At 42.9% G+C, this 23,086-nt stretch overlaps 1 protein-coding gene across 2 annotated transcripts in view; it reads left to right on the top strand.

Moving 5' to 3' along the window:
- Window positions 1–23,086, top strand: part of PRKAR1B (protein kinase cAMP-dependent type I regulatory subunit beta) — a 122,520-nt gene that overhangs the window by 17,496 nt on the left and 81,938 nt on the right. For both annotated transcript variants that reach the window (XM_090024732.1, XM_090024731.1), the window contains exons 3-4: window positions 1,671–1,841; window positions 8,117–8,208. In XM_090024732.1, coding sequence (XP_089880858.1) covers window positions 1,671–1,841; window positions 8,117–8,208 — 263 coding nt within the window. The remainder of the gene's footprint in view (window positions 1–1,670; window positions 1,842–8,116; window positions 8,209–23,086) is intronic.

Here is a 23,086-nt window from a genome sequence, read left to right as displayed (position 1 = left end):
TTGCGGTATTTGGTAATTCCCAAGTAATAAATACATAAATAAAGAAAGAGTAATAATAGAAGGAGCTTGACATTTCACAGGATAGCTTAGCAGCTTGCAGAAACAAGCCTTTCGTCAGGCTATACATTATATTTCTCCACTGGTCTCCAGAATGGTTTTCTAAGCCACAGGACCCTAAAGATTGCATTTGACAAAAAAGATAGGATATGTCACTTTGGCTTATGCAGGATGAGAAATACTAATTTGTTACTTAACTTAGCCACTGGCAACATGGGTGGGGGGGGAGGATGGGATGGGATAAGGGGGTGGGCATTGGGAAGGTTTTTTTTTCGTTGCAGAAAGGGAGTGCTGTCAGTGAGAGCAGACAAAGTGAATAGAAAAAGACCAGAAGTGACAAGTGACATAGCTGGATTTGTCAGTCAGTCAAAAACATCAATGGCAAAAACTATATATTAATCATCTGTTTTTCTTACAAGCTTTAAAACTGTGGGCACGTGCCAGTAAAACGGGACAGATTTTTTGAAAAACATAGCACACTTCTCTGGTGTCATAACTCATGAGGTAACCATAACTCATTTCCTATGTCAATAAAGCCAACTGGCTAAGATGGTAATTAGCCACATGATACCCTCATCCTCCCTCCTCCGCTCCCTCCGTTTATTACGTACACTTGTTAAATCGTGTCTTAAATTAGAGAAGAATCGCCAAGGCCAGGGGCTGGAGTTTGTTATTGATCCCTGCTGTGGTGGGAGACACTGACTTTATCGGGTCTCTGGGTCCTACTGTGAAGACTTATAAGTAGCTCTGTTGAGTTCAGTTCTAGGGAATCTAAACAGTTCAGTACATCGTGATAAAAAGCCAAACAACTCTCATGACTGTCCTACTTGTAGGTTTTCTATACTATTTTTCCTTTCGCCCTCATTCCCTCCACAGGGATTCCCTCTTCTTATTCTCATTCTGTATTCTGGGAGTGTGGGATTTAGAGCTCAGCCTCACTGTTGGCCTGCTGATGCTGAGCTAGCAATCATTTCTCAGTGTCCTGCAGGACCCAGTTTAGAACTCACTTGCATGGATGGAACTACATTTACTTCAAGGGGGTTGCTTATGCTCTTGTAAACCCAAAGTGAGTAGGTTTGCCAGGATTTGCAAACTCTTGAGCAAGGTCAGCTGGCGTCTTTGTTGCACTCAGATGGTCGTAAACACTTGCAAAGCTTCTTGCAGATGTGTGGCTTTTCAAAACACTTTAAGTGACACAGGTGGGCCAAAGTCAGTTCCTCTCCCTGCTACCCCATGAGTATCTTAAACTTGGCAGTTCATAGAGTCTATAGATTAGTTAGGGGAAACGATAGTTAATCTATTATCTCTTGGTGTCCAAGATGCATTGCTGAAGAAGTATGTAAGAGAGAGCTGAGTCTGGTATTGCAGAACTTTATTGCATATTTTACAGATTATGTCTGTCTGCTCTTGATCCTTCCTGCTATTCATCATTTCATACTTAAAATTTTCCTTCACCAGTGCACCCACAAACGCACAATAAAAATACCTTCATACAGGTGTAGAAAGGGATAGATGGCTGGAAGTCACCAGAGAGGAGCAAATCAGGTTTTATTCTTGATAATAGCTGCATAGTTATGGGGGCAATGCATCATTGTCATCTTTTCTATTTACAGGAAGAATGCAAACAAATACTGGCTCGGCAGAAGTCCAATTCCCAGTCTGATTCTCATGATGATGAGATTTCTCCACCTCCTCCAAACCCAGTGGTAAAAGCTCGCCGTAGAAGGGGTGGTGTCAGTGCTGAGGTGTACACTGAGGAAGATGCTGTTTCTTATGTTAGAAAGGTAACCTGTTGCCACCTATTTGATTCTAAACAATTCATGATGTGACTTGTTTGCATTTTATTCTGAAAATGTAATTTGAACGGGTTGGGTCATTTTGTATAGCCACTTCCTCTGAGGAATCGTGAAGCAGTGGTCAAGAGTAAACATGAGAAGAACTAGAAGGTTACCAATGAACAAGGTTTGGAAAAAAATCAAAGGTGAGTGAGGAAGCTGGTTATAGTGGAGGAGGTCTCCTTGGATGTCACAACCCTCTGCTAGAGAGTCCGCTTTGGGAGTTACCTGTAATATACAGCAGGGATGTCAAACATATGGCCCATGGGTTGGATTTAGTTGATAGAGCTGCTCTTTTTGGCCTATTGGACTATCAGCAGAGCTGGGGAAAGTACCCTTCTAGGGAATCTGGGGTCTTCAGGCCTCAGTGGACATTGGAATCAGTGTTAGGAGGGTGAGAGAGGGCTGACATATTTCTAGTTGCTCTCCAGCTGCTTTGCCTGTGCACACTGCAGCATCCCTACCTCCCTGGCTTCTAGCCCCTGCCATGTATGCAGTGCTGGAGCCAGAGCTGCCACTGTGGCACGCAGCATGGGGCATGCATGTGTCCAATACGGGGCATATGGAAGAGGCTGGTACTGCTACTGCATGCTCCAGGTTCAAGCTGGAGCTGCTACTGCTGTGTGTTCTGGGTCTGAGCTGAAGCTGCTGCTGCTGCCACAGCTTTCTCATGTCTCGGCCTGGGTCTGGTCCTCAAGGAGCCACACAGTTTGAATCCAGCCTGCCTGGAACACAAAGCGAGTTTGACACCTCTGATATACAGCAGTAAGAGGAGGAGAAACTACAAAGTAGACAAGAGTTAGACAACTTCTGGCTTAAAACAACAACTCCACTACAGCATGGAGTTCAATCTGCTCTGGAGTAACTCAGATCAGAATCCGGTCCTTTAAAAAAAAAAAAAAAAAAAAGCAAAGTTACCTCTCCTGTGGAAGTCTGCAGGCTATATTTTAATGTGCTGTAAAATACTTGGACTCTCTAAAACTTCACTATGGAACAAAAAGCCATTCAACCTGGGGAAACCCATAATTTAACTTAACAGGCTCTTTCCAGCAAAGCAGTTTAAATGAACCTAAACTTCATTGGAAAATCCCAAGCACATTGCCATTAACAGTGTGAGGCTTTTGCCCTGTCATGCTCTTAAACTCTCTTCCTGCCACTATATCAGAGTGCCATAGTTGTGCACATCAATATACAGCCTCATGAAATGAAGAGATCCTTGTCCTGCAGAGCTTTCACAGAAAGAAAAATATATATTGTCCCACCAATTCTGCTATATGCATCAGTTCAGTGAGGAGATTTCCAATGGAGGTACCTCAGATTATGTAGGGCTGAAGTAGTAACCTAGTCAGATAGGCCACGTCAAATTAATTAAACAAGACCTCCACAAGGCAGAATTTCATTGAGTGTTCGGTCTTGGAACTGCACTGAAGAAAAGCTTCCAGCACTCCATTTTACAGTCAAATGCTTATCCACAGAAAGAACTGCTATTATTTCACAAGCCCTTCACTCATATTACAATGGCAAAGAAGTTTTGTTTGATAATATCGCTTACTGAACCAACAGTAGAGGTATGAAGGTCCAGCTGGACCTTTTCCAGTAGACGGGTGGATCCAGGGGGTGCATTGGTGCAGATGCACCCCCCTTCTAATGCTGTCACTGCTGTCCGGAGCTGACAGAGGTATGGGGGGGAACCCCAAAGCTGCTCCTGCCACCCCAGGGGAAGCAGCTGTGTGGGGAGCCGAGCTGTGGACAGTGGTGGGGGTGCACAAATTCCTCCAACCAACATGCCTGCTCCTAGCCAGTGTGGGAAGAGCAGGGAGCAAAGACTGGAAGGAGAAAACTTTATGCCATCCATGTTGTTCCCGGCTAAGCCTGACTTCCCACACCACCTCTCCCTGAGTTCCCCTGGCTGGAGCTGGGCAAGGAGGGACTCTGGTGCCTCCCACCCCCAGGTCAGCTGGGGACAGTGGTAGCAGTGTCAGCAGAGGGTGGATAGCAGAGGGTGGATCCCCCCTTTTGTGCACCTGCTCCCTGGCCAGCTCCCTAGTGTCTAGTGTGGATATGGAAGCTCCAACGGTGCCTCACTCGTATCCCCAAGGGTCCGAGGAGCTGTGTCGCACCCCCCTTTGGTAAATCCTGAATACATCCATGCTAGTAGAGGTCCAGTTTTTGAGCACAAAATACCCTTCAAGTCTGGAAAAGAAGTAGATACAGCCTAGACTAAATACAGGTAAAGCAATGGCTTTTGTTTAACTCCATTTTATAAATGACAGTGATTTCTTTATAAAAGGATTTTGGTTTTGCTAGAGTGTGTATTGATTATGGGGCCAGTAGACATGTCAGCAGGTTTTGCATCTGTTATGTAGGCAGGGTCTTGTTCCATTTGGTGCATGTTGAACAATAGAGAGTTTGAGTTTGGGTGTTGTTTGAAAGTCCATAGAGAAGCAAGTGGGAAGTTGGGATCATATAATCACAACCGCCAAGCAGCTCTAGCTAATCTCTCCTGCAAGCAGCTCCAGCTAATTTCTCTGCCTGCAGAATACTGTTACACCTAACAGTGAAGGCAGCTGGAGGGCATGCAGATAATTCTCGTGCCAGATTCACTGGGGGCAGAGTTAATGTTGTGTGATTAGTGCCTTCACACTGTCTCTTCTGGAGTCTGAGTTTTGCTGAACTTTGAATTCCAGGAGGGCAGGAGATACCACAGGGCAGCCTCAACTCTGCACTAGTGACATTTTCCAGTCTCTGGATTTAAACTGATTAACAACCAAGTACAAGTCTTCCATCCTGCAAGGGTATCCCTAGAGGATGTTTCCATCTGCCTGGTGCCCTTGCTGGCTTGCCCCTGGAATGCCAGTTTACACATGTGAGACCCCTTGGTTAATGCCAGCGCTTGGGACAGTCCATTTTTGTACATGCTCCAAACCCAGTTGTCTCACTGAAGCATTTTCTTTCTTTACTAACTGTAGGCTAACAAATACCCTCAGCAGCAGGGGGAGTGTAAGAGCTCCTGCTTCAGTGTCAAAATAGCTTCCAAAAGAGATGGTTTAATGTCAAGCAAATGCATTTTGTCAATTGTTACTTCTGACAGGGTTCTCTCTCCCCTCCCCCTTAAGATCATATATGATCTTTGTCATCTGCTTATGATATAAGCTCCCTGATTACTGCTGAGTCTTCCCTCCTGAGAAGCAGACACCTGGGGGAACTTTCTGCCTAAAGCCAATCAGGGAGGAGCACTCTCCCAGTCTAAGTCAGATAGTACTGGCAACTATCCAGCACGCTCTAAAAACACTATAGTCAAACTATTAATGCATTGCATTGTTTAAAAACCATTTATATGGTAGTTTAAAAGGCACTTTGAACTACTTAATTTTCCATTTTCTACACTTCTTAATGTCTCCTTTAGAAACTTTTAAGAGAAAACAGCATTTATCTCTGCTCATTATGGGCCCAGCCAAACTCTCCTGGAGGGTGGGGGAACAAAAAAACAACAACAACAAAGAAACCCAATGGAAATGTACCTCCATATTTCTTTGGATTATTTTCTTATCTTCCTAATGGAACCTGAAATTAACAACTTCGTTTGCTTCTTTCCATCAGCCATGATGTCAATATGGCCTTGGTAGGCAGTAACTGGTTCAAAGCCAGAAGCAGCAGCAGCACAGATCATTTTCTGTGCATTCTATGACTAGTGCTATTATGATTTTAATTTCTTAAAAGGAGATTGGATTTAAATAATAATCCAAGGGATATTTTCTTAGACCACTAACTTGTTAGGAATGCAAAGGAATAGAGTACTAGCCTTAAGAGCTGCATTTGACTGCTTTTTTCTCCCCCTTCAACAATCAGCAAATGACTGCCTTAATATCACAGAGGTTTATTTGGAAGAACCACCTACACTGAGGGAATACCAGGAAAAACTGAGAAGACAAATATTTTTAAAGCAAGACCAATATTGGCCTTAGACTGTTGGGAACTCAGGTTTTAAGACAGTGGCCAAGAAAGATAAACTCAAGAGCCTGAAATCAAGGACTTAGCGAGCATGGGAGAAAATTAGCGTAGAAAGGCTTATGTTTTGCAGTTTTTCTTGTAAACATGGCTATGGTGCCACACAAAGAAAGATTCAGATGAAGTGTTATTTTGTTGCTTTATTTCTATAAAGAAAGAAAGAAAAAGCTATTCCCTAAGATTTGATCACTAACTGACTGCAGGCATCTCACGATACAGGTGACTCAGTTCACTAAGTGGAAATCAAAAAGTGTTTTCTTGAAAGAGGCAATGATACAGTTCTCCCTGTCACAACCAACCTTTTCTTCTCTGGCTACCAGCAAAGCTTTGAGGACCTCTTTTCCATTTTCTTTTTGTTTCTATTGCACATAAGCCACCTCATCCCACGTTCGAGGCTCTGCCTTGCCGCTTTCACGTTAGAGTGGCACTTGCAGGCTAAATACAAATACATCAAATACAAAACAGGTTTGTAATAAAGAGGATGGTGTTCAACTGTTGTCTGTGTATTTAAGGAACAGGGCAACAATAATGGGCTTAAGTTGTAGCCAGGAAGGTTTTGTTTGGATAATAGACAAACCTCTCGGTGTGTGGGTGGTTAAGCTCTGGAACATATTGCTTATTAAAAGGAGGTTGGAGGTTGAAATCCAGTTTAGATAAACATTTGCCTGGGATGGTTTAGACAGGGATGATCCTGCCTCCAACCGGGGATTAGACTAGGTGACCTCCTGAGATCCCTTCTAGCCCAATTCTTCTGTGATTCTATGCATATATAAAGTCAAATCAGAGCTTCATGCTTTCAAAATACGTTGTGTTTGTAAAGATACTGTCTGCTTGTTGGCGGTTCAAGGGCTGAATTGTATGACAGATCTAGGTCAGTTCTTCATTTGACACTCAGCAATCGGGTATGCCCATGCAGCTGTTCATCCACTTGAGACAGACAGCCTTTCTGTTCCTGGGTGGGCAGTAGGGCCACCTGGACAAGTCAGGACCCTTCCTTTGCCATGGGGAGACAAATGACAGGAAACAACCCTTTAACACAGCAAGAGAATGTCTTCCCTCTGCCAAAATGTAAAGACCCCTCCCCAGCTAAGATTTATTCTCCAATTCATCGGGCATTTTTCTTTAAAAAAATAAATAAATAAATAAATAAAAAATAAAATCATTAGTCTCCTTAGCCCTCTTGGGAGGATCAGAGATTTAAAACTAAACAAATAGATACCCAACTCTTTTTTGGTGTGGGGGAATCGAGAGGAACTTTAGAGGACTCTCTCTCCTCTTCTCACATATTTAACCCCTGCCATTTCTGAAAGGACCTTTTATATAGACTTCTTCCTCTCAGCTGTGTCCATTCCCTCCTGAGTGTTGGTGGCTCTTTCTTGGGCAGAGAGTCTCTGCCTTCCCCTCTTATATCACAAGGACCATTCTGTTATGAAGACACTACAAAATATTGCCAGGTGCTTTACTTCTCATACTTCAGACTTTAATATCAAATCAAGATCAGCTTTTTGTCTTGTGCAATTTCTGCAGAAATGTAGATAGTTCTTCCCGTTGCGCTTATATTTTAAAATTCTCCAAAATACTACCCTTTGCCTTAATTTCTTTTACTTAATTTTACTGTTTGTGGAAATGGTTGTTTTTTGCATACAAAATTATTTAAAAAATCCTAGATATGAGCATATATACTATTGAAAATAAAGCAGGAATTCTTTCTATCATCAGGTTTTGCCCATTATCAGGACATTTCCTATAATAATAAAAAAAAATAGATTTTTTTTTAATTTTTGAAGCTGAAAGAGTGCATTGATTCATAATTTTAAAGATAGATTAGTTTGTATGCTACCCTGTAGAGGACTTTGGAAAGTATTTTCTTAAATCTATTAAAAATAAATGAAATGTGAAGGAAGCCTGCAGTTTCTTGTTCCTGCTGATTTTTTTCCCTTGTATTTTATAAGGACATTTAAAGGTTTTTTCCTCCCCTGTATTTCTGTTCTGTTTTTTATATGAGGAATGTTTATTCTTATCGCTACATTGTCAAAATAGAAATGTCTTCTTTTCTTGGTGGTTTTACATGAAATTCTAAATTTGACTCAGCATTTAAAAAAACCCCCCAAAACACTGCCTATATCACTGATTAATGCAGCCTTTTAAACAGAAAAACCCAACAACGAAACAAGGCCAGAGCTATAACTTTCTTTGTTTCTTCTTCTCACTCCTAGGTTATTCCAAAGGACTATAAAACGATGACTGCTTTGGCCAAGGCCATCTCCAAGAACGTACTCTTTGCTCATCTTGATGACAATGAAAGAAGGTATGAGGTACTTTTTGAATTAGGGGACTACATTACCTGGACTGAAAGCAAAACGTCTATAAAACCTGAAACATCTTGTATTTCAGCCTAGAACAGACTGTTGGTATTGACATTTCTCTCATCACATATCTGGGTTATGACCAGTTCCCCATACCACTCATATGGTTGGTTAGAAACTAAGACCTTGTCTACACCAGGATCTTGAGCAGCATTGTGGCAACGGCACTGTGCTCCATCAGTAGAACAACTCATGTTTGGAATTAACTACATTCTTAAGAACAAATTCTTACTTGTACCAGGCATAAATTAACCATTGTCACAGGCAGTTGAATAGTCTAATTATCAGGACATCCCATTAGGGTGCAACTTCTCAGAGTAATTAGGAGGTCATGAATTTCCTATATATTCTCTTTCCCACACACATGACAGAAATCCAATATAGTTCTACTGTAAATCTAGGGCATGCCAGAAACCTATTAAAATATGCAAGCAATGGAAATGTATTTTCACTGTCAGGTGTAAACTGACTGGAGAAGTAAAGGGATATTCCAAGGATATTTCAGCAAAGAGGGGGAAAAAAACCAAACCAAAACCCCCCTAAAAAACCCAAAAAACAAACAGGAAAGGAGTGTTTAGTTTTTCATGCTCTAACTCAGTATTTAGGGTTGCAAGTGATGGCCACAACCTCTCCACACCATTCCTTAGGTCTCATTTAATTCTATGAGCTAAACCATCCACTGCCCGTGTACAGATATGTGCATGTGGGGAAATTGTACAGGGGGTGCTTCACCTCTCTTGTGCAGTCCACATGAGAGCTAGAGACAATCTGTTGCTCTAGTCTAAGGAGACCAGGGCTTACCATTTCCTTATGCGCTCTTGGGAGCAAATTACCAACAAATATGGAGACCACATGGCCCCCTCTCCAAGCCATGGCGCACCTGGTGCAACTCCAGGAGAGATTTTCCCTTAGCGCTGTTCCTATTGCAGCACTTAGCTCTTCACCACCCCTCTTCTGAAGGCAGCACCTGCATGCCACAATCGAGCCTCATAGTAAGCAGAACAAGCTATCATGCACATCAAAAGCAAGTGAAGCTCTTAGAAAGATGTATGCATCATGCTTTCGCCAGCTAGGATGTAGCATACAAAGAGACTGTTTGGTCTTTGAATCTCAATGCATTCACTCTTGACGTTGTATGTTGTTGCTTTAGTCCAGTCTCATCTTGTCAAGTGGTGAGAAGTAAGCAAGCCAAAATATGCTACCCTCATTGATGCCAATTTGCATCTTACTGATGCAGACATACAGCTCAGGAAAAGCAATGGTGTCTGGCTCTGTCTGGGGATCCTTGCATTCTGTCTTCTTTGAAGGAGTGGGGGAAAAGGGGAGTACTTCATGTACTCTGCTGTAGTGGTTTATTCTCCTGTAGCAGCTCCTCCCAGTCTGGGAGCACTGGATAAGTGACAATTTTTGCCTGATCTGGCCACAGAAAGCAGTTTATAGCCATGACTAAACACAAATGCACAGCTGCAGACAGCTTAAAAATGACCGGTCGGATGAAAATCTGACCATTGCATGAAGTATCAGATGAAGATGTGTAAACAAACGATAGCATCTTCTGTAACTTGTGTCTGCGGAGCTCCCAGCCTGTCGCTGTTTTCAGAATGGAGGGGGGAAGGGAGTGGAGGAAGTTCAGTCTGGGGATTTTTTAGCCTCCACTAGAGGGTGGGTTAGGTGTATTGAACCCCTCCCTCCTGGGTTGGGGGCTCCAATTTACCCACCCCACCCTTTAGCACTGGCTGAGGAGCCCCAAGAATGAGTTCCCTTCACTGTCTTTCCTCCCTCCCATTCTGAAATCAGACAGCCCAGCCTGGAACCAACAGTGAATTTGTTAGGTGTGGGATAACCGTGTAAATCAGAAAGCTTTGCCGAAAATGTTCCAAGTTACAACTGGAAGCTGCACTTCTGTCTGCACCCATTGTTTCACTTTGGTTGTCAACCCTCCTCTGTCAGAAAAGGGAAAAAAAAAGAGAGGCATGGCCTCTTGTACTCATCTTTCTTGAGTGAATCAGCTCGGAGTAACCTTTGTTTTAACCTGCTCTGGGGCTAGGAGATCTAGGAGCATTCATTGCCCAGTAGCTGTAGAGGTCTCTGTGTGTGTCTGCATGAGACATTTGCTGCGGAGCCATCTAACTGGCTCCGCAGTAAAATGTCACTGTCTAGATGTGTGGCTCTATTAGGTTATAATAGATTAATAAATGCTGCTGCAGGGTAGTCCGGTTAAATGCAAGTACTACTCTGTGGTGGCATTGTTTTGTGCACCACAGTGGATGTGTAGGCAATGACAGGGGTGGCTGGGGCATAGGGGTGCTTCAGTGCCAGGCTAGCCAGCAGGCAGCCCCTACACTGAAGTAACCTTGTGCCCCAGCCAGCCCCTCCGCAGCATGTGGAGCATGATTGGAGCAGTCCAGGCTGGCAGTGGACCTGGGGGCATCAGCCTGTCAGCCCCAGGCTGGTCTGACTTGGTTCCATGTGCTGCAGATCAGCTGGCTGAGGCATGAGGGCACTTCAGCACAGGGGGTGCCTGTTGGCTAGTCCCACAGTAAGGCACTCTTGTTCCTTAGCTAGCTCCTCCACAGTATGTGGAGCCCAATCGGAGCAGCTCTAGGTTGGGCCGCTGACCCCCTGGGTCAGCTGGCCCAGGTTGCTCTGAGTGGGCTCCAAGTGCTGCACATGAATAAACTCTGGAGCAATATGCCTTGGGGTTTTTTGCTTCCAGATGCACATTCAAATGGTATGCCTGGGACCAAAAAACTCCAGAACAATAATCTCTGGAGTTTATTCATGTGCATTAATCACACATGTAGACGTGCCTTCTGTGTACAGTATCAAGCCATGAGTTATGATAGCGTGTTGGAAAACATCCTACATGTATGTTTATTACACATGCAGCAAGTTAGCCATGTGCTCAGCGGTATGCCGCAGTGGGATCCAAGATAGTACTGTTCAAATTTATAGTCAGGGCATTATTTTGGATGGTCTGTGGTAGCCTCCCTTCCCAGACAAGGCATGATGTAGAACTGGCCCAAGGGCTGATTTCTCAGAGGTATTGACAAATGTTTCTGCTTATCTGAAGTGCTGAATAGAGAGCTTTACCTGGGAGGGGACTAAGAGCTCAATCCTGTACCACTGGGTCAGTTTCCAGTGACTTGGATGACAGCAGGTTCACATCCAAAGGTGAAATCATGACCCTGTTGAAGTCAATGGCAAAATGCCCATCAGTTTCATTGAAGGTTGAATTTCACCCTGGTTCTCCCTTGGCATGAGAGTGCTAGTCATGATTAGAAGCTACCGCAAGCTCCAAGGAACAGATGGCTTTAAGCCACACACACAACTTATGCTTTGTGTACCTCATCCTTAGCCAAGGATCTGGCTTATTATGTACATCTTGGATAGAAAGTCTCTCGTGCATAAAGGTCCCATAGATCCATTATGGAATTTTCTTTGAATTGACCAAAAAAACCAACCAACCCAACAGAATGCACATTGTTTATACAGTCTTTTAATAAATAATGAAAACTGAATTCCATTTATGGCAGTAACAGATTAGCAAACATACTAGAGTTGACTTTTCAGCAAATTTTAGTAATAGGTGGATTTATCTTACCTCTTTGAGAGCTAAGGGGAGAAAGAGAGACAACTGTATTTTTGTGTGTGCGAATGATAAATTAAGAGTAGTGAGTTGCTGCTGACACATGGAGACCAGGGGTATGTTTGCACTGTAGACTAACTCTGCTATTTTAGCCTTTGCTCAGAAAGCCTCAGACTTTGGATCTGGTCTCATTGTCACAACTGGGGGTTATAGTCAAACCTGGGTCTCACTCTAGAATGGCCTCCAATCTGCCCACTTTGCATGAGGATGTTGTTTAGCTTGCGCAGATGAGCTTGTTTGGAAAGTCCTCCACTGCTGTCCTGCAGTTCCTGAGATTTGTGTGTTACTGCTCTTCTATCCACTCACTTCCCTCTCCCCTCTTTTGCACTGAAAGCTACCTTCTGGCTTATATACATTTGGTTGACATTTACGCCTTTATTCCATTTTCTGCGGTTTCAGCTCAAACAGCCTCTGCAGATGCTGTCCCAGCTTGATTTAGCTGGCCAGAGGGGAAAACCAGGTTTCTGGTTGGCCTCTGGTATAAGCATCCCAAAGAAGCTGATGGAGATAGAATCAAGCAGACAGCTGTCCAGGGCAGGGGTTTCTGTTACAAGTCATAAATGATAACTAGAGGTAGGGACAACACCCTGTTCATTTGCTCTGCTGACAAATTTGACTAGGTCTTTTTGTCTTGTCAAAGTTTTTCACTGCCTTAAATACCCAGGAATGGTCTAAATTTTAGACTGAGGCCACAGGTAACTTAAACAGCATCAGAGAAGATTTCCAAAGAAAGGGGTAGGAGTCAGAAGAATGGACACCAGAAAAAGGCCATATTGCTAGGACAGGGCCTGGAATAGACTTTTTGACTGGAGATATCTTGAGATCTCTTCAGGGATGGACCAAGGAAACCGCATTGAAAGGCAGAGCTGGAAGAGTTGGACCCATATCCAGGTGAGTGGCACCCACCATCTTTGTTGTTGTTGGGAAAGTTGCAGCCTAAGTGGGAGAAGTTTCTGGTTTGTAACCAATAAGATTCTGTCCATGCATCATGTGATGGGATAGCTTTAGTCTCAGTTGTGGGCAAGAGGCATCCTATTTTTCCCCCACTCTTCTTTCTCCATAACCCATGTTGCCCAAGGTTTGAACTCATTAAAGAGGAGAGAGAAAAAAAAAAAGTCAAAGCTGAAATTGAAGATTTCACGAGCATAGGTGCATATTTTTGCATATCTGTCAGTCTTTGTTACTCTGTCACCAGTAGACAGACATGGTATTACACCACTACTAGCATTGTCCCTTTCTTAACATCTTTGAGGGCACTCCATGACTGAAATAATATTAAAACAAGTCTGGTAACAGGTCTCTGGTCTGATGACTTTAGTTTCTAACCTGGCAACATGGCTAACTCAAGCTGTAAGAGTGCACTGTGTAAAGAGGACTCACAGCATGCCAAGGTGAGAAAAGTATCAATCTGTAGAAATGCCATGGTGCAGACTGTTACAGGGGGGAAAAAGGATTCTTTCCTTTTCCAAAATGACTGGCTCTTTCTTTTCTTCAGCAGGATTTTCAGCTTCTCCTGGACTGGAGATAGTACCTGGAATCAGTGTGGCAAGAGGGAAGAGGCCGAGGGGGTCCTGACAGAAGGAAACCTAGACTACCCATGTAGGAGAAAGATGGAGGGAAAGCCAAGAGGAAGGGAAGTAGTTACAGAACCTCAAGCACAACTAGAGGATAACAGAGCAGGACTTAGAGCAGAAACAGGAGCTGTATCATGCAACACCAACTCTAGCATAGTCACCAGTACCTGCAGCCCCCACTCCTTGCCAACATATTTTGCAGCCAATTTAGCTACTGGACATTTCAGTGGCTGGGTGGGCTCTGACCTAGACTTTCATTTACTAGAAGGTCTAGGTGTTCCCCATTTGCTGTTTTCTAGTATGTCTCTGTAACCTGTACATCCTGGGGCAGACATCAGATACACTCTGTAGCAGGTTCAGGGTTAATTAGCTCAAACAGTCTTTTAACTATACAGAGTGCCTTATTTCCTGGGCCCAGTGCCTCACAGGAAACCTTTTCACCACAAGTCAATACTCAACTTAGCAAAGGCCAAATAGGGCATACTCACAGCCCAGAGTCCTCTGTAGTTCCTGGGAAGGTGCCTCCTGCTCCCTGCTGTGATCACCACACTGCAGGCTTGCTTCCCAGGTTGTCTCAACCTTAGTTCCCCAGAAGTGGTCCTGCTGCTCCCAGTTTTGAAGCTCTGAGTCTCTTGCCAGCCGCTGAGAGCTCCTGGACCAGTGTTGCAGCCACTACCAAGCAATCCTCTGTCTCACTCTAGCCCTTGCAGTCCCATCTTTGTTTATCACAGAACACCCCCCTCCCCCAACTCCCTTCCTTGGGAGCCCTTTTAGCTGCCTGGGAGTCAGTTAATTATTTGCCTCAGCTGATCCAGTTTCCTAGGCAGCCTGTAATCAGACTTTGCTACCTGTAGCTGGGCTGTAGTCCCTGCCCACCTGCAGGCTTCTATAGCCAGGAGGGTACAGGCTGCTGCAAGCTTTTGCTAGCCAACCTGCTACGCACACCTGACATCCCATTTCACTACCAGTGAGTCTGGACAGCTTCCACTTCAGTTAATGGCACACATTTGCACTGTTGCTCTTTGTGCACAAGCAGCTGGAATGCCTGCAGTGCTTTCCAGAACAATTCTGTTTAGTACTTCATTCATTAATAAATTGGTTTGCTTATACAAAGCATTGGTGTGTGAATACTTTCTAAAGAGGGCAGAGTCAAGAAATTGCACCCAGGGCTTTAAATAAAGCACCAGACTCTCTGATAGTCACAGAAAATAACCACTAGCAAACAGTAAATAAACCTCTATATCTGCTCTGACAGTATATGGTTTCATGCTTTCTCATAATGGTGGAGAACCATTCTGCACAGGAGCTTGGGAGGGATGCAGAAAAGTCCTACATACCACAGACCTAGGGTGGTTCAAGTAAGACCCTCTGTCATGCCCCCAGCAATCCAACTGGCAAATGTGGGTGACAGTCCCATCCGTACTGAGACTGCTATGTGGCTGGAAGCTGCCATGCAGGTGCTCCTAGGCAGGCTTTGCAGTGCCAGGCATGCATGCTCAGGAGCATGGGTTTGAATATGTGACCTGGAATGGACATGCTCCATCTTGAGAAATGGATTTTGTCATAACTACTTGTTCTTAGTTGTCCTGGTGCTGCCACATACAAATATTTGTTGAACCTCTGGTGATTAGTGGATTTCAAGGCCATTACTTACTGCTATAATATCATGTTTTATTAAAATACTGGCCCCAGCCCAGCTAGAATGCCTTGTTTGTGTGGAAGAAACCTAAGACAGGCACCATTCAGAAGCAAGATACTCAAGGAACAGGACACCCCGGCTCTGATGTATTCATTATGCACCCTGTAGGCTCATTGCATTTGCAACTTGACTCCTTTGTTAAAAGCAAACACATTGCAGATTCTGCCTGGCTTTTCTACATGTGCTCAATAGGCAGAAATGGTATACGCTTTCCCTTGCTTGCTAGCCTGCAGAGAGACCAGAAAGGTTTGTTACTGTTATTTGTGCTACTGTACTGCTCAGATAGCACTTTGTGCTAGATACTGTATGGACACAATAGTGGGCTACAGCCCTTGTTTCAAAGAGCGTACACTATAAAACAAGCCCACCAAAGGATTAGAAGTGAAAGAGAAGCTCAGAGAGGTGAAGTGCCCAATAATAGATCAGTGGCAGAATCAATCACAAGACCAGGTCTAGTGACTCTTAATCTAGGGCTTTATATACTGGATGATACTGCTTCCCTCAGAATGGCAGGGTTTGCTTCCCTACTGACTCCTTTGGGATGAACGGTGTGTCAGTGAGGATCCGTGATAGGAAGGCAGCCCTGTAGACCTGCTCCTCTTTGCTGCAGGTTGAAGAGCAGAACTTGTGCCATGGGGTGAGCAGGTTGCATCCTATAATGGCATGTGGTAACATGCATTTTCTGAGTGCCTTGGGAGACAATCCACTGACTGGGGAGAGGTGGAAAAAATAAAAACATACATCCCCAAATTTTATATTTGGAGAGGTATTACTCGATCTCACACGTTTGGTGTGACTGCAGTTTTAGTTATGGATCTCAAATTAATCTAGAATATTCCAGCTCTTATACCTTATTGCAACGATTTCAGCTCCCATGATTCCATTTTTTAAAGTTAAACTATGAAAGCTGACACGGAGCCATTGTCTACTGTACAGTAAAGCTTGCCTATGTTACTGCACTGGCTACAACCCTGTTTAATACAAGAAGGCAGTTCACTGTGGGATGTTCTGTTAAGGACACTGAAATCATATACCCTTTTTCTTTTAACAGAAGAACAGTGACATGCAGAGAAAACCTGAACTTAAAGACATGGCACTTACATTCATGGTCAAATGTAACATGTTCTAGTCTAAAGTGTACAGTGTTGAAGCATTCTGACTTTGGGGAGGAATTTCATTTTTCATGATTCTTTTTTTTTTTAGATAAGGAAAGGATGTTTGCTTCTTTACGTGACTGCAAGCGTATCCTTTGAATTCCACCTGCCAAGAAAGGTGAAGGAAATACTCAAACTGACCTCTTGTAAACTAAACAGCATTTTTCTTTCTTTTGAGTAATGCCAAGGAATTGTCCAAATAAAATACCAACACTAACCCTCAGAAAATCCAGTTTCCCTTTTTGCTTTATAAATTCTGTTTCGGCATGCTAGTTTAGTATATGCTTAAGTATGTGCTTACATTTAAGCCCTAGAATAGTTCCACTGACTTGTCATTGACACCAAATGAACTATTCACGTGCTTATATTAAAGCATGTGCATAAGCATCTTGCCGAATTGGAGCTGCCAATTCTTATTCTAAGAAAAGCTGTGGAATTTGGAAACAGCAACTTTCTGGCAACCAAAATGGAAATGAAATTGAGTGGAATTCCCAGCCACTTGGAAAATAAATTCTCCAATTCCCCATTCAAGGATTAAAGGCTGAATTTATTTTGAGTCGCATCCATCTTGGTAACCTGCAAAGTATTGTCTTTAATCAAACTTGAATGAGCGTCATGTACAGAGGCAGCAATCTCTAGGGTTGTTATCCGAAGTCCCTCTCTTAGAAGCCTTCAAGAGATTATGTTCGTTTTAATTTCAGTGCACTGTACAGCAATCTTAACTCCACACAGAATGTGTACAAGGAAAGTCTTTTTGTGATAGCAGTTTTTTGGTCCCGTAGGACAGGTTATACTTCTGACTTATGATATATTCAAGCTTTCATTTGCTAAAGACAAGTTTTCAGTTTTCTTAAAACCTTTGTTTAACTGAACACTAGATGAGACGCTGACTGCACAGTATCTTGTTCCTACTGTGCAATAGCATCACGTGGCACAAAGTGTGATGCGATGCTGCTGCGCAGTAGTAATGAGGTACTGCTCAGTCAGTGTTACCTACAAGCTGTTTGGCGATGCTACTGTGCAGTAACTCCGGAGACCGCATGGTCTTTAGTACTTGTGTACACAAGTAACAACTGTGCAGTCAGGATCTTGTGTAGACATAGCCACTGTATAGCAGACTTGGAGACTTCCTTACAACTACAGCTGGTGCCATGTCAGTTTTAAATTTAAATTATGTATCAATTTTTACCTTAGTGATTTAGTAGAAGGTAGTCTACCACATGCTCAAGTAAGATTTTTGCATAAGCAGTTCAAGCAGCGCAGTACTTTACCTGTTAGCCATCTAATTGATTAGAGAAAGTAGGCTGGGACATAACATTCATGCATTCATAGGATGAAATCCTTAGCCTAAGCTTGGCACATTGCAGCTGCTGTACAATGGTATTTTATTTAAAAAAATCTTCTCCTTCGGCAGTCCCTCGCAGTCAAGGATGATTGTCTTTGAATATGTATTTTACATTAAAATAAAAAGCCACTGTCTCCCTGCTGTGAAATATCTCTACTACTGCAGTGTATGTTACTGTGCCTTTGTACACTACTTGCAATTAACTAGTAATAATACCATAAACTTATTACTTGATATTTAGGGGTATACAATTGAATATAAAGGTTGAATAAAGGACTATCCAGTCTTCTGTCTGCCAGTATTTTGTCTTCATCTTTTGCATCAAAGTGTCTGAAAGCTTGTTGGGAATGGCAATTTGTCTCTGTGCATGGAAGAACAATGGTTTATTTCACCTAAAGCTCCTTAAAGTGTTGTCTTTTTGCCTTAAGAAGGGGCATACGTAAATTGTCAACAGACACTCTCACTGTAATAATTCTTGTTTTGGGGACTGATTCTTCAGGCTTTTCTAAGCCAGATTTCTTCCAGAGGGACTTTCACCTGTGCCAGGATGGAAAGATCATCTGTGTGTTTGAGATGCATAGTTGTACATTTAGCCTGGGCTTTTCAAAGGATTTAAGAGAATTAACCATCTGAATTGATTGAAATATTGTGGGATTTGGACATGTAACTCCCTTAAGTTCTTGTGAAAATCCCAGTCTTAGATTTTGACATTTAGGCATATAAATTTGCATTACTGAAAGATGTCTGCTTTGCAATGCAATCTTGTAAAAAAAAAAAAAAAAAAATGTCTCCCTGACTTAATAAGGCAGGGAGAAAAAGAACTATAATACTAATGGATTGGAAATTACTTTAGGAATGGAAGATCCAGTTTAGCAACCACAGAAGCATTCCAGGGCTGGAAAGAACCTCAGGGCCATGTCCAGATGTGCAGGGGTGTGCGCTTGCAGTTGTGCTCCCCTGCACATGTGCTTTGTTGTGGGACACATTGTCCCACTTTGGGCAAACTGCCTTTGCCCAGCTCCTCCTGGCTTCCCGTGTGCTAGAGCAGCAGGGGCACAAATCGAGCAGTAGAGATGCTTTGGCCAGCAGCCAGAGTGTCTCACTGGAAGACCAAACCTCCATTTGTTCCAGCGCATACTGTTTTCCTGTGCTCTGCACGGCTTTTCTCCCCCAGCGCTTTTTTTCAGTACTGGGAAATCCCAGTAGCAAATTTTGCCTCTCCACCGCAAATTGGTTAACATTCCACGTGTGCAGTTTGTGACACCACACAGAGGTTTGTGGTGCCTCAAACCACACATGCCTGCATGTCTGGACATGGGCCAGGAAGTCATCTAGTTTAACCCCTTACTCGAGGCAGGGACACCCATGCCTAAGTCGTCTCAGAGAAGGGATGAGGTCATCTGGGACTTTGCCTGATCTCCGTGAAGTCTCAAAGATAGTAGATTCCTTGAGCGCTCTAGGATGACTCTCCTCTGGCCTGCTGATCTGAAAGCATCCAGCTTATCTAAGTAATCTCTTACCTGTTCTTTTCTTATTCCCAGCTGATTTAGTTGTTCCTCATGCTGCTAACGCTGCTTGTTATCTGGCAGTTGACCTTTTCTGGTGAAAACTGAAGTAGAAAAGACCTTAAACAGTTTGGTTTTCTCCACATCATCCATTATTAGAGTTCTCCCTTTGTTCAGAATGGGACTTAAACTTTCCTTGGTCTTCTTACTTTTAATATACTTTCAGAATGCTTTTGTGTTACCTTTTATCATGGGCGACTGGTGCCACCTTAGTCGGGGGAAGGCATATGCCCCCCCCCCCCCCCGGTGACCAGTCAGTGTCTGGGGAGGGGGCTCTCCTGTGGTCACTTTTGCCAACAGAGGAGGGGGAGGTCCCCCATGGCCGATCGTGCTGACCTTAAACTTGGAAAATTAGTAGGCAAGATCCTATGGGAGACAAGCCTAAGTCTGCTTTTCTGAAGACTGGTGGTTTCCTGCTTGCTTTAGGATCATGAACTTTCTCATTTCATGACCATATGACGTTTCTGTCTTGGCAGTTCAGGGTAAGGTATTTGACTGCTATGCTGTGAGGACTGTTTTAATGGAAAACCCCCTGAAAACCCAAACAGTGATTTAGTTATTGTTTCACAAGCTGATTATTACTAAAGAGCTTGACCTGAATACATTGCATCTTGTGAGGTAACAGCTGGTCTATCATTGTCCTTGGAAAAAAGTAATAGTTGCTAAGATTTCAGGAGACAAAGATGCTCTTTGAATCAACTGGAACAGCTGTAAGAGTGACACACCATGCACTGTCAGCTGCTAAATTCAGATATTCAGACTGCCTGAAACAGAATACTTTAACCCTTTGGTGCTATCAGACTATTTTTTTATTTCCTTTCTTTAAACAAAAGGGAGAATGCAAAGTTTAGTTTTCAAATTGTTTTGCTTGCTTTCCCCATAAAAAATCTAAGAGGGGTAATCCTTTAAAATTTTTCTGTACTTGAGACTAATTTGAGTTTTTATATTTATCCAATGTCTTGTTTTCAAACACTATTAAAACATGCTTTTGGCAGTTCAAGTTTGCATTGGATAGCAATTACTTGGATTCCTGTGTGGCACATAAAATAGAAAAATAAAATGTTTTAAATGTAATAATCCTGCCAGTGTGGGGTTAAATACATTCAGCTCATCCAGGTAGGTTAAGGGTGACTTTATCATGGTCTAGAAGTACCTGCTCAAGGAGCAGGTCAGATATCTAAGGTCTCTCTTATCTAATAGACAAAGGCAGAAGGGGTCCAAAGGTTGGTAGATGAAGCTGAGCAAATTCAAACTGGAAAAACAGTGAATTTAATAAATGTGTTATTAACGCTTGGAAAAATATAACTAGGATGTAGCTGTTTTTCCATCACTTGAACTCAAGATTGGGGGTCCACTGTTGCCAATTCCTTCAAAGTTATCATTTGTCTTCTGATATTTTGTGTTTTTCTTAAATCCCTAGCTTCTGATGGTAGATAACTGCCCAAGAATTTTTTTCCTTTATAAAAGAAGCAAGTTTCTACTCCTTAGGTTTAATAACAATTGAAAACGCGTGTAGAGATAATGGCAATCTCATGTTTCTTGGGGGGGCCTGGCTTACGCTTTTTGAATGTTTAGGATTCAATCTTGGATGGCTTCTTAAAGTATGTGCTCAGATTTAACTGCTCAATTTAACTATGTGCTCAAATTGACATTTAACATTTTTCAAGCAGTGCCTCAAATCTAAAGACACTGCTTGCACGGAAAGCAGATATAATCATAATGATTTTACAAATGCAGAAGTGGAGGAGAACATGGGAGTCTGTGGCACATGAGGGTGCAGATCCAGAGGCCTGATTCTTGTTTAATGCCACTCTGTACCACTCAGGTAGTCTAAAATGCCTTGAATGGACTGTATTTTTATTACTACGAGGCCTACTTGGATATTCCAGTACAGCACTTTAAGTACAAGACCAACGTAACTCTCTAAGGCAGTGTGAGCAATCTTTTTCGGCCGTGGGCTGATGTGACCCACTTTGGGTCAAAGGCACTAGAAACCGGCTACCACAGCTGCTTTTGACAGTAGGATGGGGAAAGCAACTACATCTGGTGTTTCTCCTGTAAGCAGCATGGGAAAGCAATTGCTAGTGAAGTCCCCTTCTGCCAAACACCACTAAAGCCCCAAGTCTGCAGGCTGGATCAAATGTCTCTACAGACCAGATTTGGCCCATGAGCTGTAGATTGCCAACCCCTGCTCTAAGGGCCATCTTCCACTCCAAGTTCCCACTGCTTTGTTATTCATGTCTAATGTATTTGCTTTACGAACGTAAGAAAGCTAAAGAGTGGGTGCACATTAAATCTAGTGCCTCAGGGCACTTTTACACATGCTCTGGGGGGTGGCACTTTAATTAGAGCAGTCCCAAGAGTTGCTCTAATTAAAGTGGTGCTGTGTCTTGTATATCTGTGTCCCGGCACTTAGAAATGGCTGTGGGGGTGCTTGCACTCAAGTGCATTTAATGAGCTTTAAACCGCATCCCCACCGCCATTTTTAAATGCGGGGAGGCTGATACACGAGGTGTAGGTGGCTGCTGGGGCACGGCAATTGCCACACTACAGCAAGCTCGGTTAATCGAGTCTGCTCTGACGCACTGGAATTCCAGCATGTCGGAGCAGCCCCCGCGCTCATGTGGAGGTGTCCTCTATTGCATAGTAGTAGAAAAAGGTGCGTTAACCTGTTTTAATGCACATTAGCCAAAGAGCACAGGTTTTTTGTGATGCTTTAATGAGGATTAAAATAGGCATTGAAGTGCATTTGTAGATGCGCCCAGTAAGAGGGAAACCATATTAAAACTACATTCTGCTTATGTTTTCCAGATTAATTTTCTTCTTTTTAACTAGAGGCAAAGTTTTTAGTGATTTCTTCTATTGGAACATCTGGGAAAGATGTTGAACAAACTTTCAGGCATTAAGTGCCATTTTTTTTTACAGGCAAAAGCTCTTTATCCTTGTGTTTGAAGTGTTCATTGTTATTTCTTTTCTGTTTCCCCACTTGACAACATGTGGTCCAGACCCAAAACAAAGTCAATGGGAGCTGCCCTTGCAAGTCTGGGAGCAGAATATGGCTTTTGAAAACATCCTAATAACTCCCACAATAGCCAGCTTGGATCTCCCACACTGAAGGTTTTGACTGCTTTATTCTACTACTGTAACATTGTAACTCTCCTAGTTCTTGATGATAATTTCATCAGCACAGTGAACTTTTGTTCCTTTGATAATTGTTTGCTTTGTTCAAGCTTTTTGTTCCAACATTATGTTCAGCACGTGGACTTTTTCTTTTACCAGAAGCAAGATTTTAAATAATGTTGGGGCCCAGGTTCACTTGCTGTTCCCCAGCAGTATTGCTTGTATCATCATTTTTTCTTATTTTTGTTCTTTCATAGAATATTTTAACACCTTTTAACTATTGCTACATCACTCTTAAATTGTTTGTGGGCTAGGCTTGATTTTTTGAAGTGCTCTCAGAAAGTTCACACACCTTGCAGGATCAGGTTTTCACAGTCAAAACTTCTCTATGAAACAATGAGGGATAGGCTGTTCTCTTTAATACAAGGGTGCTGGGCTAAAAATGTAGGTTGAATAAAACTGTTCAGTTGACTAAGCAATATGTTATGGTATCTGGACTATGATCCCTCCTCCTCTGCGTACTTTCTTTCCTGCGAGGCTGACAGTGTCATTCTTTGTCATGTGCAAAAATGAAGTTTATTTCCTACCTATGGGGCTTTTTTACCATCTTGTACCATTTACAGTTTCCCCAGAGCCTGACGAAGGGACTTTGATGCCGAAAGCTTGCAGAAAAGGACAGTTTTCTTGCCATTTTCCAGTTGGTCTAACACAAGG

Source organism: Crocodylus siamensis, chromosome 12, assembly GCF_052110815.1.
Source record: "Crocodylus siamensis isolate JL-2025a chromosome 12, ASM5211081v1, whole genome shotgun sequence".
Classification (NCBI taxonomy): Eukaryota; Metazoa; Chordata; order Crocodylia; family Crocodylidae; genus Crocodylus; species Crocodylus siamensis.
The sequence above is the reverse complement of the archived record's forward strand: the minus strand, read 5'-3'. Positions and strand labels throughout refer to the sequence as shown.